General features: G+C 48.1%; 2 protein-coding genes across 4 annotated transcripts in view; one reads left to right on the top strand and one right to left on the bottom strand.

Annotated features, from left to right (window-relative positions):
* Window positions 1-5,360, bottom strand: part of LOC109549579 (C-reactive protein-like) — a 77,714-nt gene extending 72,354 nt beyond the window's left edge. Inside the window, 2 exon segments of the mRNA XM_019932740.3 lie at window positions 4,237-4,341; window positions 5,330-5,360. The gene's annotated coding sequence lies outside the window, so the exon portion shown is untranslated.
* On the top strand, window positions 3,024-8,462 carry DUSP23 (dual specificity phosphatase 23). Of its 3 annotated transcripts, XM_019932732.3 has the most exons (5): window positions 3,024-3,606; window positions 4,868-5,127; window positions 5,214-5,482; window positions 7,164-7,332; window positions 7,794-8,460. In XM_019932732.3, exons 3-4 carry the CDS (start codon window positions 5,216-5,218, stop codon window positions 7,287-7,289), a joined length of 393 nt encoding a protein of 130 aa, XP_019788291.2. In that variant the 5' UTR covers window positions 3,024-3,606; window positions 4,868-5,127; window positions 5,214-5,215; the 3' UTR covers window positions 7,290-7,332; window positions 7,794-8,460. The 3 variants fall into 3 exon arrangements, with proteins under 3 accessions (XP_019788291.2, XP_073661785.1, XP_004312863.1); XM_073805684.1 differs by having other exon boundaries at window positions 7,164-8,462; XM_004312815.4 differs by lacking the exons at window positions 7,164-7,332; window positions 7,794-8,460 and adding an exon at window positions 6,124-6,555 and having other exon boundaries at window positions 3,050-3,606.
* The last annotated feature ends 12,795 nt before the right edge of the window (window positions 8,463-21,257 follow it).

Below are 21,257 nucleotides of genomic sequence, written 5' to 3'. Positions count from 1 at the left end.
TAACATCCTAACGGGAAGTCTCAATGTGCCCCTGGAATGGTCTAAAGAAAAAACGTAATATTAAGTGCCAAGAAGGTGATAGAATTGTCAGAAGTACAAGAAATCAACTAGTAAATTGTGGGCAATCAGTCATGGTATGTTCTGTAACAGTATACAAATCAGAAATACAAAAAAAAAAAGAGAGAGAGAGAGAGCGAGTGAAACAAGGAAAAGCTATCAGGCTGTCAGTGCCATCTTGTGGAAAGACCTATATTGAAATGTCCAAGGTAAGCTGACCACACCCCAGATCATGTCAAAGCCTCTACACTTGACACCAATGTGCATCCATTAACAGCAGGATAGCATCACCATTTGTTTGTAGGCAATGGTGCTGACTGGTAGAGGGTCCATTCTGGTTGCTTGCCTCCTGTGCCATGGCCAGTTATTAAATCATTTGTATATCGTCCCTAACTACACAAATACCACATCAAACCCCGTACCTCCCACACCACTAACACCCAAAACCCACACCCAAACTATTCTGCTTGGTTCCTCTACACAGCATGGTTCTCCAGATGTGGAAAATTTGCACTGACCTATCTCAACACCTTATCCCCCAAAAACACACACGCACACTTAGACTACAACTGCTTATAGTATAACTTTTTCTTTGAAAAATAAACTTGATTTTATTTCGCTTCTTCAGTTTATTAGAAATTATTTCTCTTCTTTCCTTTTATCTGAATATTCCCATCTGTATTGTTTCCTATTTGCTGCATGAGAAATTCCCCCTAAATTTGATGGCTTAAAATAACCAATATTTATTATCTCATAGTTTCCGTGGGTAAGAAATTCAAGGGAGGACTAGCTGGGTGATTCTGGCTCAGGGAACCTGTGAGGTTATTGTCAAGATGTTGGGCAGGTCATCTAAGGTCTTGATGGGGCCAGAGGATCCACTTCCAAAATAGCAAGTTCTCGTACGTGATGCTGGTATGAAGCCTCCCCACACGGATGTCTCATTAGACTCCTTGAGTGTCCTCCTAATATGGCAGCTGGCTTCTCCCACAAAAGGGCAAGTCAAAACCACACTGTCTTTTGTGAGTTAACCTAAGAAGTCACACACCATCATGACCACAATATTCTACTTGTTACACAAGCCAGGCCTATCAATGTGGAAAAGACATGAGGTGGTCTTTGAGGTTGGCTACCACACCATCCCTTCTGTAACCCAATTTCCAGATCATTGGGTCCCAGGTGTGAAATGTGTTTAGACAAAAGATCCTAACATTTAAGACACTGAGAGCTCTGACTACAGTCCAAGGGCCACAGGAACCCAAACCCAAGCAATCCTCTGCCTTGGTGGGACACAGGGACCTACTTGGAGAAAGGAATCTCTGTCTCTGCTTTCACCTCCAACTGCCACTAGCATCAAGCCCTCAAGGAACTGGGGCCTCAACATCAAAGAGAATTAGGGGAAGGGGGAGCTAGGATGCTCTAAAACTGTTCTGTTGAGCTTCCAAATAATGTTATTTCCAGTATTTCACAATATGGGCCGAGAACAAAAGGGAACGAAGACCACTGTCCTCATAAGACTTTTCTGGTGGTTCCAACCCAAGCTTATCTTTCCCCCACTGACTTCTCTTGTGCTTATTATTTTTACTGCACAATTAACTTTTCAATATATATGATCTGATTGTCTTTGATGAGTAATTTAGTACTTTACTATATATTATGAGAACAATTACTTTTGAGTCTAAATCCGCCCCCAGCATGTTGTAAATTCCTTGAAGTCAGGGAAATTAAGCTTATCACTCAGCCCACTGTCAGTGTCAACAGACTGTTCTCCAGGAAAATATCTCCCTCAACACACTTACATACACACAAGATCAAACACATGCACACAACAGGAGCAGGGCTCTGCAAAGAGCAAGGCTTATTTTTCCCTTTTTACAAAACAGTAATTAGACTTAGCCAGGATCATACTGACACAGTCATTCTCTCCTTAAAAGCACACACATGTTAAAAAGTACATCTCAAGAAGGTGTTACACCGCACTCAAATAGTCCTCAAACTCATGCAATTAAAAAGACACACAGGGCTTCCCTGGTGGCGCAGTGGTTGGGAGTCCGCCTGCCGATGCAGGGGACACGGGTTCGTGCCCTGGTCCGGGAAGATCCCACATGCCGCGGAGCGGCTGGGCCCGTGAGCCATGGCCGCTGAGCCTGTGCGTCCGGAGCCTGTGCTCCGCAGCGGGAGAGGCCACAACAGTGAGAGGCCCGCGTACCACAAAAAAAAAAAAAAAAAAAAAGACACACAAACACCCCAGAAGGAAGAAAGATTTCCTTCTGGCCCATCAACAACAAGCTGCCACCGGCTGCAGCCAATGAAGAACTGTTACAGCCCTCCTTAATTCTTCCTTTCCTCTATAAAAGCAAGCCCCTCTCCTCTGTTCCCAGAAGCTGTTTATGGTTTGCCATAGTTTGCTTGGCCCGAATTGCAATTCTCTACTATTCCTGAGTAAACTCACCTTGCTGGTGGAAAAAAAAAAAAAAAAAAGACACATAAACACACATTGTCACATAGTCCTGGAGACTCTCCTACACTCCCAGAAATGTACCTTCACAGTCTGGCCTATGCATTCTACTTATTTTTTCATTCATTTAACAATTTTGAGCACTGGGTATCAGGCTCTGTATTAGATGTGTGAAATCTGAAGATGGAATGATGCCTTCTTGGCTCTGACACAGATAACCCCAATCCAATAAACTAACTGCTATACTAGGAGTACATATTTATATAAAATGAGATGGGAGTATGAAGATTAAATCTTACTGAAGGTCAGGCAACACAGAAGAGAAAGGAAAAGAAGCTCAGTGTTGCATGAGGTTGGGGGCTACGTGCGGGGAGCTGACATTGTTTAGTTGCCGGGATCCTAGCCAGGAAACCATCAGAAAGGAGTTTTTCTTTCAACGTGAGGCCCCCTGGGCCCAAGACAGAAAACTAAATAATATTCTTGACAATGGGACACAGACCAAGGCAGGGACCTGTTGGAAGCCAGAGGCAGAGCAGTAAAGAGGGAGGAATTCCTACAAAGGAAGCCCAGGTGGGTTGATGGATGCACTTCAACCCCTGCAGAGACCCACACGGGAATCTCTGTCTCCCCCCGCGAAATGTCTTCTTTCTGAAGAAGATGGGCTTTGAGCTAGATCTCAAGGAGGCAAGGAAGGGGCATAGGGTAGTGGAGAGAGACGTGGGAAGTTTTCCCCTTATGAGTGAGGGAGCAAAGAAAGGACAGCAAGGAAAAGGGACTGAGAAAAGTTCAACCTGAAAGGAGCAAGTGCTGGAGTCTTGTCTCCAGAGGCAGTGCAGCCAGAAATCCTGAGCAAGGGATTGAGAGGAGTTGCTGGGAGGGGAGAAGGGGTGACTGGTGGCTGAAGGGCACAATCGGAATAAACTGGGATGGGCTAGAAAGAGTCATAGGGAGTTGTGTGGGAAATGGGAGTGCAGACAGGAAGGGCTTAATCAGGGCTGTGATTGTACAGAAGAAAGGGAAAGGGTAGATCTGGCAGCTCCTGGAACCTGGGGAGAGTAGGCAGAGGCGATGCTTCAGAGCTACCTGGGTAAACGGTAAGTGCATTTTCCACAGGGTCAGAGCAGGCTTTGATCTTTGGAGGAAGAAAAATTCCTTTTCATTTTGCTGGAACCAAATGTGTGTGTCAGGGGTAGATGGGAACAGAAGGAGGGAAGTACATCTTCATGACTAGGTACCCCGGGCTTGGAATGAGAGAGACCTTGGCTCAACCGGCCCAGCTACTTACTAGCTATGTGTGCTTGGCTAAGTTAACCAACTTCTTTAAGCCTCAGATTACGCATGTGCAAAAGAGATATAAAAATAACTTCCCAATGTGGCTCTTCCAGAAAGCACCTGGCACAGGGCCTGGTACATAAGCAAATTCAATAAGGGTTAACTATTTTCATAATTATAATTAGTCTGATCACTAGAAGCACATTGTTCAAATGAGGATATGAACCAGTCAGATCACAGTTAAGACACTGTATTCAGATCTAGTTCCCCACCTGCTATGAATGACACAGAGAAACTCTAGCCTCCCCAGGGAAGGGTGACTCACAGAACCTGAGAATCAGGAAATACGAAGAAAAATTAACAAATCCTGCAACTGTTTAACCCAGCTGAGGGACATGAGGATGGCTAGGTAAAAAGGCAGTAACCTTCTATTTAACTTTAGAATACAATACCGTTTTGTTAAAGATTCTGGAGCCAGGCTGCTTGGTTTCAAACCCCCGCCATCAGTCATCTCTTGGTCAAGTTCCTGAACCTCTCCAGAGCTTCAGTTTTCTCATCTATAAGATAGTTAAATAGATTACCCACCTCGTAAGATTATTGTGGCAATTAAATCAGTTTGAAAAATACCTGGCACATAGTAAATGCTCAATTTGTTAATTCTTATATTGTTGTTGTTGGTGGTGCTTTTGTTGTTGTTATTATTATTACATTATTACTCTCCCGGGTACAATTTCAGGGCACCAGATGGCAGAAACACTGGGGTTTTTTTTAATAATTTCAGCAGTGGAAAAACAAGAATAGTCCCCTGTACAGTGGCGATTCCCACTTACTGGATGAGTTCAAAAAGTCACTGATAATGACTTAGAGTTATTGTAGAGAAGATTCCTCCCCCAAGCCGTATGTAGATTTGCCATCTCTTAAACCCTTGGGCATCCATTGTGAAGAAAGTTAAGACAAGGCCAGGCCCTTGGGCAGCAGGGGCAGTTGGCCAGCGATGCAATAACTCCCACCGACCGCCAGGGAGCAGCAGAGCTCGACCCGGGGTTGCTTCAGCCACAGAAAAGAATTTTTAATTCCTTCTAGGTGTTCTGTCTTGGCTGTTTGCGTGGTCCACCAATCCCCGTGCACACGGCTGCAGTAATCCCGCCCATTATTGACTATCCAACCAATCAACGAGTGTTCTGCTTGGGGCCGGACCAGAACGCTCCGACGGTCACTAGGAGCCGGGAGTTGGGTGTTCTAGCCCCGCCCCCAGGCTGCTCGGCCAATCCCCTGAGGCGGAGCAGGACGACACCCAGGATGTGTCCCGAAGACCACGTGGCTCCAGGAGGCGCCAGTGCTAGGTAGGTGGACGGTTACCCGGCCCGGGGGCGGAGCGGGACGGGCCGGCCTCGCCCCCGGTGACCCGCTGTTCTGTGCCCTCCGTCAGCCATGGGCGTGCAGCCCCCCAACTTCTCGTGGGTGCTCCCCGGCCGGCTGGCGGGGTTGGCCCTGCCCCGGCTCCCCGCCCACTACCAGTTCCTGCTGGACCAGGGTGTGCGGCACCTGGTGTCACTGACGGAGCGCGGGCCCCCGCACAGCGACAGCTGCCCCGGCCTCACCCTGCACCGACTGCGCATCCCAGACTTCTGCTCGCCGGGCCCAGAGCAGATCGACCGCTTCGTGAAGATTGTCGACGAGGCCAACGCCCGGGGAGAGGTCAGTGGGCGGGGTTAGCCCCGGGGGGGTGGGACTTGGGAGGGGTCAGCGGGGACACGCGGAGCTGGGGAGGGCGGGGCCAGGAATAACTTAGCTGGGTTCCGGGAGAAAGACTGGAGGAAGAGGGTGGGGCCAGGAGACCATCTCAACCAGAACTGAAAGCCAAAGCGGGGCGGAGGCGGGGGGTGGGCGGCGGAGGCGGGGGGGGGCGGGGGGGGCGGGGGGCAAGGGGGAGGAGTATGAAGAGGGCCCAGCAGTGTGAATTGGGCTCGAGGAAAGGCAACGAAGAACCAGCTGATGTTGAGTTGAGAAGGAGAAAGGGTGAACGTACTTGGGAGAGGTGGGGGTTGAAGTCAGGGGGTACTGAGCAGTCTCCAGAGCAAGGTTCTGTCCAAATGTAATGGAGCCACATTTTAAAAAGGTAAACAAGAAGCAGGAGAAATTCATCTTGATAATATAATTTAACCCAGTAACTCCAAAATATCATTTCAACATATAAGCAATATAAAATAAATTCTTAACCAGATATTTATATTTTTCATTGTCCTACATCTTTAAAACCTGGTTGTATTTTACAAGTGAGGGTCAGGAGAGTGTTGGGAGGGCGTTGAGCTCCTCCCCACCCAGCTCCCCCTTCGCAGGCGGTGGGAGTGCACTGTGCCCTGGGCTTTGGCCGCACGGGTACCATGCTGGCTTGTTACCTGGTGAAGGAGCGGGGCCTGGCTGCAGGGGACGCCATCGCTGAGATCCGGCGCCTTCGACCCGGCTCCATCGAGACGTATGAGCAAGAGAAGGCGGTCTTCCAGTTCTACCAGCGAAGGAAATAAGGGACCTCAGCACTCTTCTGCCAGGCCCCCCATGGCCCTGACCTGTCTATTAGATGGGGCCAGAGATGCGGAAGTGAACTCAAAGTGCTAAGCCCTCCAGCGGTCAAAAGACAGAAGTAGCCCTTCCCTGCAGGCAGGTCCTGGTAGGAGGATGGCTGGAGCAGCACCAATGTGGGGTGTCCCTCTGCCACTGCCTTGAATAAATAAAGAACCAGCTCACATTGCATAGCACTTTAAGTTTACAAAGTGCTCCCACACTTTGTGACTTTTTTTGCGCCTCACAATAGCCCCATAATAAAGGGAAGGCAGAAGGGCCATCCCTTCTTTGGATGAGGCGGCCAAGACTCAGAAAGGCGCAAGGTTACACTTCCGGAAAGTGGAAGTATGGGCTAGGACTACAGCACACATTTTCAGCCTTTTAAAGATGCTGAAACTCTTATGTATCTGATCTCTAATAATATTTGATGTGTCTTCTGGGGAGCTGGTCAGTGAAAAGGAAACAAATCCCTGGCAGCCCAAGGTCTCTGATGCTCGCAGGCCAGGAGGGCCCCTGTGGACACAGCCCCTCAGTCCAGGCCCGCATGCCCCACGTGTGTCATCCCTTTAGCCCTCTTACGGCAGAGAAGGCCTGGATGCTGTGCTCACAGATAATCACTGTCTCCATCTCCCAGGGGCTGGGTGCCTTTCCCCAGCCTCAGGCTGCTCCGCTCACCTGTGACCTCCAGCCCATTATGCTGCCCCACAGCATGAGGCTGAGGAATGCCAGAACCCAGCCTCTCTGGGCAGGTATGCAGAGGATATTTGATGATTAAATGAAGACATTCAGGGCTTCGAACCTTGGCCATGTTTCTCAGATGTTACCTTCACTTCCCCATTGGATGCCATGCTACCAGCACCACCACCACACCTGCAGCTTCGAGAGAGAGGATGAATGGGATAGCCTAGCCAGGTGGACTCTTTTTGCTATAACTCCTGCCTGAATTCCTGTCGGCTCTTCTGTAATGGCAGGCCAGGATGGATAAGGTAGGAATTCATCATGGAATGTGTACTGAGTGCCGGTATACCAGGCTTTGTTAGACGCAGAGGCCCTCCAGCTGAAGGGGACGTGATTCACAGCCTTCTGGAGGCGGGGAGCCCGACAGAGTCCAACCACATAGAATAGGTACCATGGTAGACATGCATTCCACATCCAATGGAGACATGGAGGGAGGAGGCAAGGGTCCCCCTGCAGACCCCAGCCTTTGTAGCCCAGGCCACCACCAGCTCCAGGCCACCCACTCCTCACTGCAACTTCCTTCCTCTGCCGCCCACCCAACTCAACCCCCCTCCGACCCTCTTAGACAAAAGGAGTATGAGCCAGAGTCTTGCCAATCTAGCAGCGAGAGAAAGACTGTAAAGTGCCCTCGCCGCCCCCGCCTCCTTTCCTCTGTGTGTCGAATCTGGATAATCAGTTCCTTCATTCTGTTCCCTTGGTCCCCACCCAGTTTACCCAGGTGAGGGCATCTCTCAAAGAGAAGAACCTACAGTTCCAAGCATTCAGGCTAAAACAGAGGAGTGAGAAGTAGCAGAAGAGGGGAAGCACTGAAGCCCTTACCCTCTGCTCATCAAAGTCCCCTCTGCCCTGCCCACCCACCCACTCCTCCCACAACAGCATGACCCATTCTGTTTCCTGATGCAAACCAGAGCATCTTCCAAAGGAGTATTTTGATTGTGTGTGTGTGTGTGCGTGTTTGTGTGTACACGCGAAGGTGGTGGGGCAGGAAGGGTATGAACAGCCCACTTCCTGGATCCCTTCCCTCCAATTACCAGGATGCGGGGAGAGAAGAGGCAGGCTTGAAGCTGCACGTCGGAGTTCTGTCTCTGATCCCAACCCGCTGGGGTCACACAACCGTTCCTCACGTTGTCTGACCCTCCATTCCTATCTTAACTCCATCCCCCCACATCCTCTGCCCTGCGAGAGAGGAACCTGCCCTTCTCTTCCTCCCAACCCTCTTTCAAGGGAGAGGAAAAATTTTTCTAACTCCATTAAAACCCTGTGTGCAGCCTCCATCCCCATAATTTCAGCAGGTCTCCTCTGCCTCAAGAGTTCCTCAGGGAAATAAACATACAATTATGTGCTTAAGGAAATTGGTTTGTTTGGGGTTTTTTTTGCGGTACGCGGGCCTCTCACTGTTGTGGCCTCTCCCGCTGCGGAGCACAGGCTCCGGACGCGCAGGCTCAGCGGCCATGGCTCACGGGCCCAGCCGCTCCACGGCATGTGGGACCCTCCCGGACCGGGGCACGACCCCGCGTCCCCTGCATCGGTAGGCGGACTCTCAACCACTGTGCCACCAGCGAAGCCCAGGAAATTGGTTTTTAAATAAGTAAGAGTTGACTTGAAATGAAAAACTCTGCGCTTGGCCTTCCATCTACCTTGAGAGGTTAGCCTGAGTCTCTCTTTGGGCTCATTCCCACCCCACCCCCAATTTTTTGCCTTCGCACCACACCCTCTTCTGTATATGGCCACCAAAGAGGGATTGCAGACTAGCTGTGACCCTTCCCCATTCTACCCCACACTGAGATGACAGGTGAGAGGAACACGCCGCTTCCATTGACAGAGAACCTCCGCATCGCACCAGACCAGGCTTGCTCAACGCCAGCACTACTGACACTAGGGTCTGGGTAGCTCTGCTGTGGGGGCCATTCTGTGCTCTGTAAGGTAGTTAGCAGGATCCCTGACATCTACCCATTAGATGCCAGTAGCATACCCCCCAAAAAATGTGACAACCAAAAGTGTCCCCGGACATTGCCAGATGTCCCCTGGGAGGACAAAATTGGCCCCAGTTGAAAACCGCTTCATCAGACCAACAAGCGCCACATGCGACCATAGGCTTTCATTTCCTATGGGAGTAGAGGTGGGAGCATACGTGGGGATTTCTCCTGTGGACGCACACATCCTCATAGGGGAGAAAGGGCCAATCGAACCCCATCACACACCGTTACCTTTTCAAGCAGTGTCTGATACCTGTCCCCAGTCCCTCTCCTCTCCCCAGGCTGGGTTTCCAAGAGGGTGATAGACACCATTAACTTTCTACACGCAGGAGGGCTTTAATCTCAGTGAGTTGCTGGTGGGCATAGCTGTAATGTCAGCTTCCACCCCCGTGTTTTTAAAGTTTCATTCATGTTTATTCTCTGACATGTGACCTGAGTTCCCTGCTGAATAGAGGCTTTTCTGTGTTTAAAACATCCCCCTTATCACTTGGGTTCTGCCCTCGTCGCCTCTTGGGTCCCTCTCCCAGAAAACTGTTCTGATGCAGAAGCAACTGGAGTCAGGATAGGAGGAGCCCTTCTTTGAGACCATGCCTCCCTGGCCTGGTTCCCCACCTCCACTTCAGCGGCAGCACGCCTGGACTGGGGTCCGCTTGCTCTCTGGGCTGCAAGTTCCGTGACTGCCTCCCGGGCCACGTGTCCCAGCACACAGCTTCCCGCCGCAGAGATAGGGCTACATCCTGCGCACTCCCTGCGGCTCCTCGCACCTCTCTTGGAGCTGTGCTTTGTCATCACCCTTATAGGGCGGCTCGTCACTGGCTAAGAGGTCTGGTCCTCATACAGACCCTCTCCATCTGTCCCCCATGATCCCCCAGATCAGGTCTTCCCAGGGCAGTGATGAACATGTCACCCGGGGCAGGGATTTGATCCAAACCATAAGCCATTTCCCAGAATGAACTGCCCTCAGCTGCCAAGTTTCACATCAAACCTGCTGTCTGTATCTTGCCGTTCTTTCTAAGAAACTAATTTGGTCTCACAGGATCGCTTTGTCACAAAACAATATCAGTTACCACGAATGCATTTCATGCTTTGCTGTGACTGTACTTTGCTTGCTTATATCATCATTTATGAAGTGCCTACCATATAGCAGGTGTTTTACATACATTGCACTGTATCAGTTTATCCTTAGAGTCACTCTGCAAGTCAAGTATTTTCCCCTTTGTGCAGATGAAGGGACTGAGGTTTAGAGACCAGTAACTTGCCCAACACCTCACACTTGCAGTGTAGGAGCTTCACACACTTGTAGTAAAGGAGCTGGGATCAAACCCAAGTGGTGACTCCAGACTCATTCTCCTTCCACCAGACGTTGCACCTGCCAAGACCTCCCCCTAGTTCCAGTTACACGGGGGTCTGTCTTCACAATCAGAGCTTTACCTCGAGGGCCATTTTACCAGCACAGCCTCTGCCATCCATTCTCTTCATCATCTTAGGAAGCCAAAGAACAGCGCTGCATCTGACCCTGAATCCGGCAGCACCTGAGTTACGGGCTGCCGTTTAAAATGCCGCCCAAGCATTGAAGGCCAACGTAGTAAAGCTGATTCCTTTGGGCACGTCTGTCACATCCACTAGTATCTAATTCAGAGTACGTGGATGTCCTCACCCAGCCTGACAATCTTGAGGCACATGTGACTGGCATCGAGCCCTCGAAAATGTCTTTTTATGTCAGAGGACTTACTAAACACCTTAACGTCCTTTCTGGTTGTGTTGTTGTTGTTTGAGCCCTTAATGCATGCCAGGCACTGTGCCAAGCGCTTTATAGGCATTACCTCATCGAGTCTTCAACCCTATGAACAAGGTCTTCTTATAATGACCAGTGCACAGATGAGTAAACTGAGGCCCAGAGAGTTTAAATAACACCCAAAGTTACATAGCTAGAACAGGGTTCAAACTTAGGTCTGTGTTTGAGTATAAACTGCCTTCCCTCTTGGGAACAGAAAGAAGAGAGTTCGTTGTAATTAGAAATTGCATAACAGCATCTTGTGTTCTCCAGAATCGAGGCACTTGGCTTACGGGGCCATCAGTGTGGCTCTGAGATCACACGGCTACCCCACCCCCTGCTGCTGCCCCAGGCCTCGGGAGCACCGCTCTGACTTGGGAGTGTTGGGCCGCAGGTACAGCCATCATCCCTAACAGGCTTCTGCCGCAAGCCTCCTGCACGATCAAAAATATAGGCCCCTGTGGATTTAGAAATGAGTTACATAAGTACTTCTTCCATTACTTTAAAAGTTTTCTCCGGCTATTAAGGATTCAAGGCACACTCTTGAGAAGGCAGCATGCTTGTCCAAGCAAGCAGAAATTTGAGAAACACTTTGGTGCCCGTCCATGCCTGAAGCTGATGACTTATTTGCAACCTTGATAACTGAGTCCTTTGTGCCAACAAATGGCTTAACTCGCTTCAACCACTCTCTCACCCTATTTTTCCCTTGACTTATTCTGTCACCATGGATATGTGATCATGAAACAGATGGGTGATGTCACCTCTGAGTTTTCTTTATGTGGGATTCAGTATGGAAAACAGTTCTGTTTTTTTTTTTCCCCCAAGCTGTTATAATAAACACACCACTGTTTCTTCTTTACCAATATATATTGAGTGGTAACTGCTCCGAACCCAAGGTGGGTCATACAGGAGATAATGGGTGCAGCCATCCGGACAGGTGACACTGCTTATCTCCTCCAGTAGGTTTAATGTGCCCTTGGGCTCACCCCAACCCCACACCAAGCAAATTCACTGATTGGCATGTTTTCTGTAGGTACCTTTTGTGAGATCTAGCCAGGGCTGGATGCAGCCTAGGGCCATGGAATAGAATGAAATAAAGTAACCACGTTGGAATCAAGCCCACAGGCAGAACCATGTCATTCTCCATCATGATCTATAGGTTCTGAGGAATCCAGTCTCTTTCTCCATCTCTTTCATCACCTCAGTTGTTCCCCTCCCCCCACAGCCTTTGTTCTCTCTGCTCTACCTGTGTTGGGAGTCCCCAGGACCACCCTTGGTTGTGATGATTTGCTAGAGGGACTCACAGAAAAGCTGGTGTCCTCTCCACTATGGTTTAATGCAGTGAAAGGATACAAATTACAGTCAGCAAAGGAGAAAGGCACATGGGGCAGAGTCCAGGAGAAACCAGGTGGGAGCTTCCGGTTACGCACTCTGAGTGGAGTTGCATGGACAGTGCTTAATTCTCCCAGCAGCCATGTGTGACAACACATAAGAAATATTGCCAACCAGGGTAGTTCACCTGGGCTGTGGTGTCCAGGGTGTTTGTTGAGGGTCATCATGTATCATGTAGTCAACACCTGTATAACTGACCTTATCTCCTCAGTCTCCAGCCCCAACAGAGGTCAAATTGATATGGAAGGCCCCAAACAGCCTCAGCATATAAAAACAAGGATTCACTATGTCCCTTTGTTAGCATAGACTATCTGACCTGGCCCAAGGTCTCAGATATACAAAGGCATTCTTAACAGGCAGGATATTCCAAGAGCTCGGAGGTCATCTTGCAGGAGCTGGTCCAGGGGCAGTCCTGAAGACCTTTGGAATGTATAAGTTTGGGGCAACCCACGCCAGGTGAATTAACCCTTTCCTGCATGTTACCAGATGCTTTGTGCTCTCTCTGCATGACAGTCTGGACCCATCCTATTCCCTTTGCCTGAAATGATTTGTTCCCCAGCTCTGCCTAGCTCCCAACTTCTACCCCTACTATTGGTCTCAGTTTAACATCATTTCCTGGGGAATGGCGTCCAACCATCTCCACATATACTCATACATATTAACAAAGCATCTGTCCTTCTACTTTGCTGCCCTCTGCTCACTTATAATAATTCACGCAGTTGTTTAATTTTTCTCTTTCCTACTAGAGTCTAAGGACTGTGCCCATACCCATAGCGTCCAGCACAATGCTTGGCACCTGGATGCTCAATAAGCATGTGGCAACTGACTAATTGACATGGCGTCACCTGCCTGGGTATCTGCACATAGATGAAGAAATGGGAAGAAAAGAATAAACTTTGGAGTTGTATAATATACTGGGGAATACATTACACGTGTACACCCCTAAGTGTGCGTGCAAAGCTGGACACATACAATTAGAAAAGGGGCAATGTATAAATACTTAATGATGGAGTGATTAAAGAGATAAGAGGAGTGCATCTGGTAGAATTCACAAAGTCGAACCTTCAGTGAGATGTGGAGGGTGTGGTCAGATAGCCTAAAGGGATATACAAATTTGGATGTTATTAAAAATACGAATGTTATACGTCTGGTCCACATAGGGAGGCTTAGAGAGAGAGACGGGCAAGATGAATGGGTGGCAGTGAGGGAGAGGGAAATATGTAGGGAGTCAGCTGGCATGGAGGAGGGCAAAACCTCATCCAGTGGTAGCAGAAAACACATGGTCAGATTAAGGCAGTGAAAGGGCAGCAGAACCTCACACCAATGGGATCGTATCTGGTTCAAAGTGTGGAGTCACCACTGGCTTCTGAGCAGAAGACATGTCACTAGATTCCATTTTTCTTAAGTTACACAGTGACAGATTGGCCCCATTACTGAGCAGCAGTACAGTGCTTTATGGTTTAACATTGCCAGTGAGAGACAAGGTCTTACCGTGGCTGATTTTTAAGACTTCTCAGAAGAGAAGAGTTAAGTAAGAACCTGTCCCTGCTTGCTGGAAGTTAATGACTTTAATGCTTTGCAAAAGAAAGTAAAAGGGTTGTTAAGTCAGAGTGCTCATTCTCTGGGCTCGCAGGTTATGATTTTTTAATGCTTTTCAAATGGGAAAGGATCTCAAGTGCGTGTCATCCCTACATGCTAGAAATATGGGCCTTTCCAACGGCAGCTGGCAGTGGCTCCTGCACACCCACTGTTCTGGCTGATCCACTGGTGTCACATGTTACATCTTGGGCTGTTGATCCAATTCAAAGGCCTACAGGGGTGGTGACTCCCGGTGCTACATTCAGCCCAGCGGCCCAGTATTTTTCCCTATTGTCCCAAGGCCAAGGGGTACCCTGTGAGTTCAAACTTTCCTCCTCAGTTGCACCCCTGCTCCCCAGCCCTCTCTCCGATTACATCTTTCCCCTTACCTCTGAACTTGTCTTCTTTTCTCCAAATAGTGGTCAATTGGTCAAATACAGAGGAGCCAAACAGACCAAAAGGCATATTCTCCTGTAAGTGGAGGGCATGGTGTGTGCGCAGGAGGGGTAGTGCCAGGGACGCCAAAGACAGCTCCCACCACGGGAACATGCAGGGTCCTCAGAGGCGTCAAGGCTGCTACAAATGCCAGAGCACCCTGGGTCCCAGGCTCTCCTGGCTGGCACTCTCCAGCTGCAGACCTGGAGAATAACAGACCCACGTGGGCGCCCAGAGAGCCCTCTCCCACCCCTCACAGGAGGCTTCAGAGCTCAAGGTGGGACTGGGTGGGGAGGGTGCCCTGGGTCTCCAACGTTGCTCTTCAGTCCCGAGGTCGTGGATCTGGCACGTGTATTCAAAACCTTCCAGGACAGGAAGGAGGCTGGAAATACGTGGAGAGGTCCAGACCCATTCAGGAGTCAGGCTGCCCCCTTGAGAGCTTAAGAGTGACCCTCAACCCACCCCAACCTACTTCTGCTAATCTGATAACCTGGAAGCCACAAAGGAAGTCAATTGATGGCGGAAGGTGAGGGGATAGTCAGAAAGGAATTAGGGCAATGCAAATTAGCACAAGAAGATATGATTTGATATACATCAGGTGGGACGCACATATACACCAAATCTCAAGACACCAAGGTTGGCGAAGCTAAGGGGAAATGAAAACTCTCAAATTTGCTGAGGGATGTATAAAATGGAACAATAGCCTTAGAGAGTAATATGCCGAGCTCACCTGAAAATTCAGCCACTTCACTTTTATATGTATATTCTGGGCAAAGTCTGCACGTGAGCAACCTAGAAACGTGTATGAGGCTGTTCATTTATTCATTAACTCAACACAAGTTTACTGAGCAACTTCTTTGTGCCAGGCATACTTCTAGGGACTCAAAAATAAGCATGAAGAAAACAAAAATCTCTTGTGAAGTGTGTATGCAGCATTGCTCAAATAGCCAAAAGCTGAAAACAACCTAAAAATATATTGTTAGGAGAACAGATAAACACTGAACCAGATAGACAGGCATCAAGGTAGATTTATCTTGGAAACAATGTTGTGTGCATAGGAAAGAAACCTGCAGGAGTATTAGGTACAGAATAGCATTTGTGTAAATAAAAACAAACAATACTATACATTGTTTATGGATACATATGTTATCCAAATAAATGGTTTGGATATCAACCAAACTCAGGATCTTAACTGCCACCTGGAAGGCAGGGAGGTGAAAGAATAAGAGAATTTCAAGTGTAACTGGAATGTTTTGTTTCTTAAAAAGAAAACATCTGAAGCAAACATATAGGTTAAAATGTTAGCATTCTATATTTGGCATGTTAAGCATACAGATGTTTCTTTTAGCAACCTAGGTCCTTTTTTGGTTTTAATTCAAGATGGAGAAGTTTTTGTTTTGTACTGCTTTCAAATTTTGGAAAAGATTTGGAGGACAGGAGGATTAAGGCCACATCTCCCAGCGACCCAGGGGCTGGAGCCTGCCCTAAATGCACCTCTGGGATCTCATCCTCAACAATGACTACCTGCGGAGCCAAGGGACCACGAACTAGCGAAAAGAAGAACTGCGTCCAGCAGCTCTCGGCACGGCCGCCCAGAATCACAGCGAGCTGCGCGGCGCCTCCTGGAAGCCCGTCCGAGCTCGGCACCTCTGTAGGTGAGAATAAGGAGCTCCGGAAATGCCCCCGCTGCGGTGGGAGTGGAAACTCTTCAACCGCTTTGAAGAGCAATCTGGCACTATCTAGTACAGTTGGAGAGGCAAGTACGCTATTGTTCAGAAATTCCGATTTTAAGGTTTCACCTTAGAGAAACTCTCAAATATGTGTCCAAGGAGACGTGTACAGATGTTCTTTGCAGCAGTGTTTATGATGGTCAAAAATTGAAAACGGCACCGTTATCGATCTTGAGGAGAATAAATCAAGTTAGATGTACGTATCCAGTGAAATACTATGCCGCCGTGGACACGACAGCCAGAGCCACCTGTGTGAGTGTGGATCCATCCATCTCACAAAGCATGCTGAGGAACTGGGTGAGTTACAGAATCCTCCCACAATAAAACTACTGGCATAAAACGTAACTATGCAAACAATGCTATGTATTGTTGATGGATACACACACATGTAAGGAAAGTATAAAAACAACATGGGAATGACAAATACCAAATTCAGGAGTTACTTCTGGGAAAGAAGGGAGGAAAATAGAATTGGGAAGGAATCCAGAGGTGGGGTGTCTTCATTGTGTACTACTTTATTCCTTTAAGAAAGACAATAGCTGAAGCAAATATGACATTTTAGAATTAAATAGAGCTGAGTGGTGGGTACCCAGGTGTTTCTTATGTTATCTGTTATGCATTCCTTTCTTTCTTTCCTTCTTTCTTTCTCTTGATAATCAGGTGTACTGAGGTATAATTTACATACAATAAAATTTTACTTTTCTGAATGTTTAATATTATACACACACACACACACACACACCACAGAGAGTGAAGGCAGAGGTGGGGTGGGGTCAGAGCCTCTGAGCCAAAGGAAACAGCAGAGGAAGGCTGCATGGAGGGAGGAGCTGTGGTCGTTTGCAGAACTGAAGGGTCATCCACAGCAAGGTGAGAGAAGTGGGTGGTTTCAAAGGAAGCCGGAAAGAGAGGTAGGGCGCCCCCTGCTGGGCATTATAAAAAGGGCTATGTTTTATTCTCAGCGCAATGGAGAGAGACATTGGAAGTTTTAAGCCAAGGAGTGTTTACGCTGGGTCTGTTTATCTTCTGTGTAGGTCATATCTCTGTGTCAAATGCATGGGAGGGCAAGAGCAGAGGTGGGGAAAAGAATTAAGAGGCTTCCACAGTAATGGAGGCAAAAGATATCAGAAGATCCACTATAATGGTGGCAGTAAAGATGGGGAGAATCAGGTGGATTCGAGATATATTTTGGAAAGGAACCAATAGAACTGGGTAATAGATTAGCTGTGAGGAATGACTCTGAAGTTTCTATCTGAGTAGCTAGTGGTGATGCTTATTGAGATGAGAAAACATGGGGAGGAGGGGAGGGACAGTGGAAGGGTAGTTTGTTCCCACCAAGGAGAAGGATGAAGGATTTTATTTGGGTACGTTAAGTCTGAGATATTTGTGAATTACCCCAGTGGAGGAGGACAGCCAACGGTTGTATATTCCAGGTCGAAGTCTACCAGAGAGGTCGGGTCAGGTCAGGATTTCGTGTTGCTCTCCACTATTTAAAGCCGTGGGACTAGGGAGACAGTGTAACCAGTGAAGAGAAGTGATGGGAAGGGGAAGGGAGGGGACCCCAGGACTGAACTCTGAGGACCCCTATGTTCAGTGTCAGGTTGAAGAGAGGGACCCAGCAAACAGACTAAGAAGGAGAGGCCAGAGAGGTAGGAGGATGATCCAGGAGAGGGGGATGAGATGGATGCCAAGAAAGAAAAGTTGCTTCAAGAGGGAAGCAGCTCGACTGTTGGAAATGCTGCTGAGTAGCCAGATGACCAGAGGGCAAGGAACGGTCTTTGGGGCTGGCCACACAGGAGTCATTGTGACTGTGACAGAAGTAGGTCAGTGGTACAATGGGGGCCGAAGCCAGATCATCGGAGACTGAGGAGTGGGTAGGGATTGCAGAAGAGGAGACGGGGAGTGTGGGTGACTCTTTTGACAAGCTTGGCAGTAAAGGGAGGAGACAACTGGGTGGAAGCTGAAGGAGACGCAGAAGACAGAGGGCAATGTTTGTTTGTTTTGAGATGATATTTGCGCATGTCCATATGCAGATGAAAAGAACCCAGTGGAGAGAGAAATTGGTGGTGGGAGGACCGCATGGAGTGAATGCAGGGAAGACAGGAACGAGAGTGAAATCCAAGCTGCACAGTGAATGCAGCTGAGCCAGGATCCTAACTCAGATCTGTCCGACTCCAAACACCATGCTCTTTCCCAGATACCTCATTGCCTCTTTTTAGTTTTTATTTGCTCACGGGCATCCAATTCCCAGGGTCCAGTGCACTGAATCCTTTACCACCACCTTCTCTAAGTACACAAGTCAACAGTCTTCCCATTTCCATCTGGGCTCTGTGTCTACGCAGGGAACTGGAGGAGAAAATAAGCAAACTGAAGAAAATGTAATCTGACCTATCTTATGCATTCTGGTTAAATCCATGAAATAGATTATATTTGACAGTGGTAAACAGACAACCTCAAAAACCCAATTTATTGCTTTAATTATATATGCTTTTCTTCCTCAATCTCCAGGGAAGAAGGTGCCTCCTTCCATTTTCAGCCACTTCTATGGAGCCATTGCCTAATTCTAAGACTGCTTTTGGTGACCACAGGCTTCTAGGCTGCCCTATCTGAACCACAGCTGAAAAAAACTTTAACATGTTACTTAGGAAAATATATGCAAGGAGGAATGTAATGGGTGTGTATACAATCAAAAGGAAGGAAATACAGATGGGATGCAGCAGTGATTCAAAGAAACACAGATTAAATGGAAGCCCCCCCACCAAAGAAATTGACGATCTCCCATTGCCAGGAAGGAAGGAATAGAAGTACTGAATTATTTGGATACTAGGCTAACTCAGAGACAGCCAAGCACCTTAGGTAGGGCAATCCCACCCTAAGACCCACTTATTTATGAATAAGAGAATGGAAGCGGGGGTGAGAGGACCTGAAGAAGGGCAGATCAGGTGACAATTCAGCAGCCCTCCAGCTGGGCTATTACTGGGCATAAGCAGGACCAGTAAGAGGGGAGCCTCTGCTGTATCTCAGTCTCCATCCCACACATGTCTGTTGAACCAGGCACTGAATGCACAGCAAAGAACAAGACAAACTTGCCCCATGCCCTCTGAGAGCTTGCAGTCCTGTGGAGGGAATGCACACAAGAGGCGATTACAATGCCGGATGGGCGTGCTAAATGCTGAGACAGATGTATGTGCCCCTCAGCCGGCCTGGGCTGGGGGATGGGGGGTGGTCAGGAAAAAGCGTCCATAGGAATGGTTATGTAAACTGAAATCTAAGACACGACTGGGATTCAGGCAGACTGGCAGTGGGGAAACGATAAACAACAGAAATACAAAGCACGCACACATGCACGATACCAGTTATCCAAAAGGGTCATAGTATGGGAAAGTTTGGGGCAAATCAGAGTCGTGACACCCAGGTTTTTGACTTGCACAGCGGGGTGGTGAGTGGCGCTGCCAGCTAACACAGGAAACACCAGAAGAGGACCAGGTTCGAAGGCAGGGGCTGGGTTCAGTCTCGACAGTTGAGCTTATGAAGCCTCTGAGACCTTACCAGAGCTCTCTGGTAAGCAGTTTCATATCTTTTTAAAAAAAATTTTATTGGAGTATAGTTGACCTACAATGTTGTGTTAGTTTCAGGCATACAGCAAAGTGAATCAATTATACTTATACATATATCCCCTCTTTTTAGCTTCTTTTCCCACATAGGCCATTACAGAGTATTGAGTACAGTTCCCTGTGCTATACAGTAGGTCCTTATTGGTTATCTATTTTATATATAGTAGTGTTTATATGTCCATCCCAACCTCCCAATGTATCCCTCCCCCAGCAGTTTCATATCTTAAATGCAAGCTTATGACCTGCATTAGAATGACAAATATGGGAGTCTGCGTTAGAAGTGATCATTTAAACCATGGGCACAGATGAGACTATTGAGTGAGAGACTGTAAAGTGAACAGAGAACAGGGCTCGGGACTGGGGTCGGAAGGACTTCTTCAAAGACCCTGGGGGAGGGAGCAGAGCCTGCTGAGAGTGGGGAGGAAAAACAGGAGAGGTTTCCTGGTGTCCCAGTGTTAGGGAAGGAGGGAGTAATCAGCAGTAACAATGTGAGCATGAAATCAAACAGAGTGTGAACAAAACCCCACCCACTGGATATGCTGGAGACATGAAGGAGGCAGAAGCCAAATTGGAGAGGGTTGAGGGGAGCAAATGGAGACTGGGGATGGCAGAATGCACGTCGGCATTTCCCAAACCCTTTCACTTTGTAGCACATATAGAAAATTATATATTTTTTAAAAAACTTATTTTATTTATTTATTTTTGGCCGTGTTGGGTCTTCGTTGCTGCACGAGGGCTTTCTCTAGTTGCAGCGAGCGGGGGCTACTCTTCATTGTGGTGCGTGGGCTTCTCATTGCGGTGGCTTCTCTTGTTGCGGAGCACGGGCTCTAGGCACGGGGGCTTCAGTTGCAGGCTCTAGAGCACAGGCTCAGTAGTTGTGGCACACGGGCTTAGTTGCTCTGCAGCATGTGGGACCTTCCCGGACCAGGGCTTGAACCTGTGTCCCCTGAATTGGCAGGCGGATTCTTAACCACTGCGCCACCAGGAAAGACCTAGAAAATTATATTTAAATGGAACTTTGGATAATTGAGCAAGGCTGCTCCCCGCTGGAAGTGTGGCCCCACCCAGCTGCCCTGAGGGCTGAGAAGATCAATGTAACACCTGTAACCATTTGAGATACACCAGTGAGTCTTAGAACACCAACTGGGAAGCACCGCCATATTCTACTCTTTGAAGTAGAGTGACTGTAAATGGGGCTTATGGTGAGTGTGGAGTCAAGAGAAGGGCTGCTGGCATGGTTTGGTTTGGTTTGGTTTGAAGACAAAAGAGACTTGAGCATCTTTCAGAAAGATCCAGTTGAGATGATGTGACCGTACTCACGGGAGAGAAAAGTTCACGTAGCATTGGTGGTACAAGGCTCCTGAGAAGATATAAGTGTAGACCCCAATTTCAGGTGGAAGGATGAGTGTACAAGATATTGTGTGTGCAGAAGTGTAATCCTCTCCACAATACTAGAAATCAAGGTCAGTATTACCTTGTTAGAGATTTAAAATCTGTGATTAAGTGACCCCTCCCACCCCCCATCCTCCACTTAGTAGGCAGCAGAGCCAGAATTAGAACCCAACTCTTTGACTCCAGAACTCCTAACAATTATACTTTGCTGTATCTTGAAGCTCTTACTATGCTAGGCCTGGAGACACAACGATAAATTAGACTTGGCTCTTGGCTTTGGGGAGA

The sequence above is a fragment of the Tursiops truncatus genome, chromosome 1 (assembly GCF_011762595.2).
Source record: "Tursiops truncatus isolate mTurTru1 chromosome 1, mTurTru1.mat.Y, whole genome shotgun sequence".
NCBI lineage: Eukaryota > Metazoa > Chordata > Mammalia > Artiodactyla > Delphinidae > Tursiops > Tursiops truncatus.
Note: the sequence above shows the minus strand (reverse complement) of the source record. Positions and strands in the feature narration are given on the sequence as shown.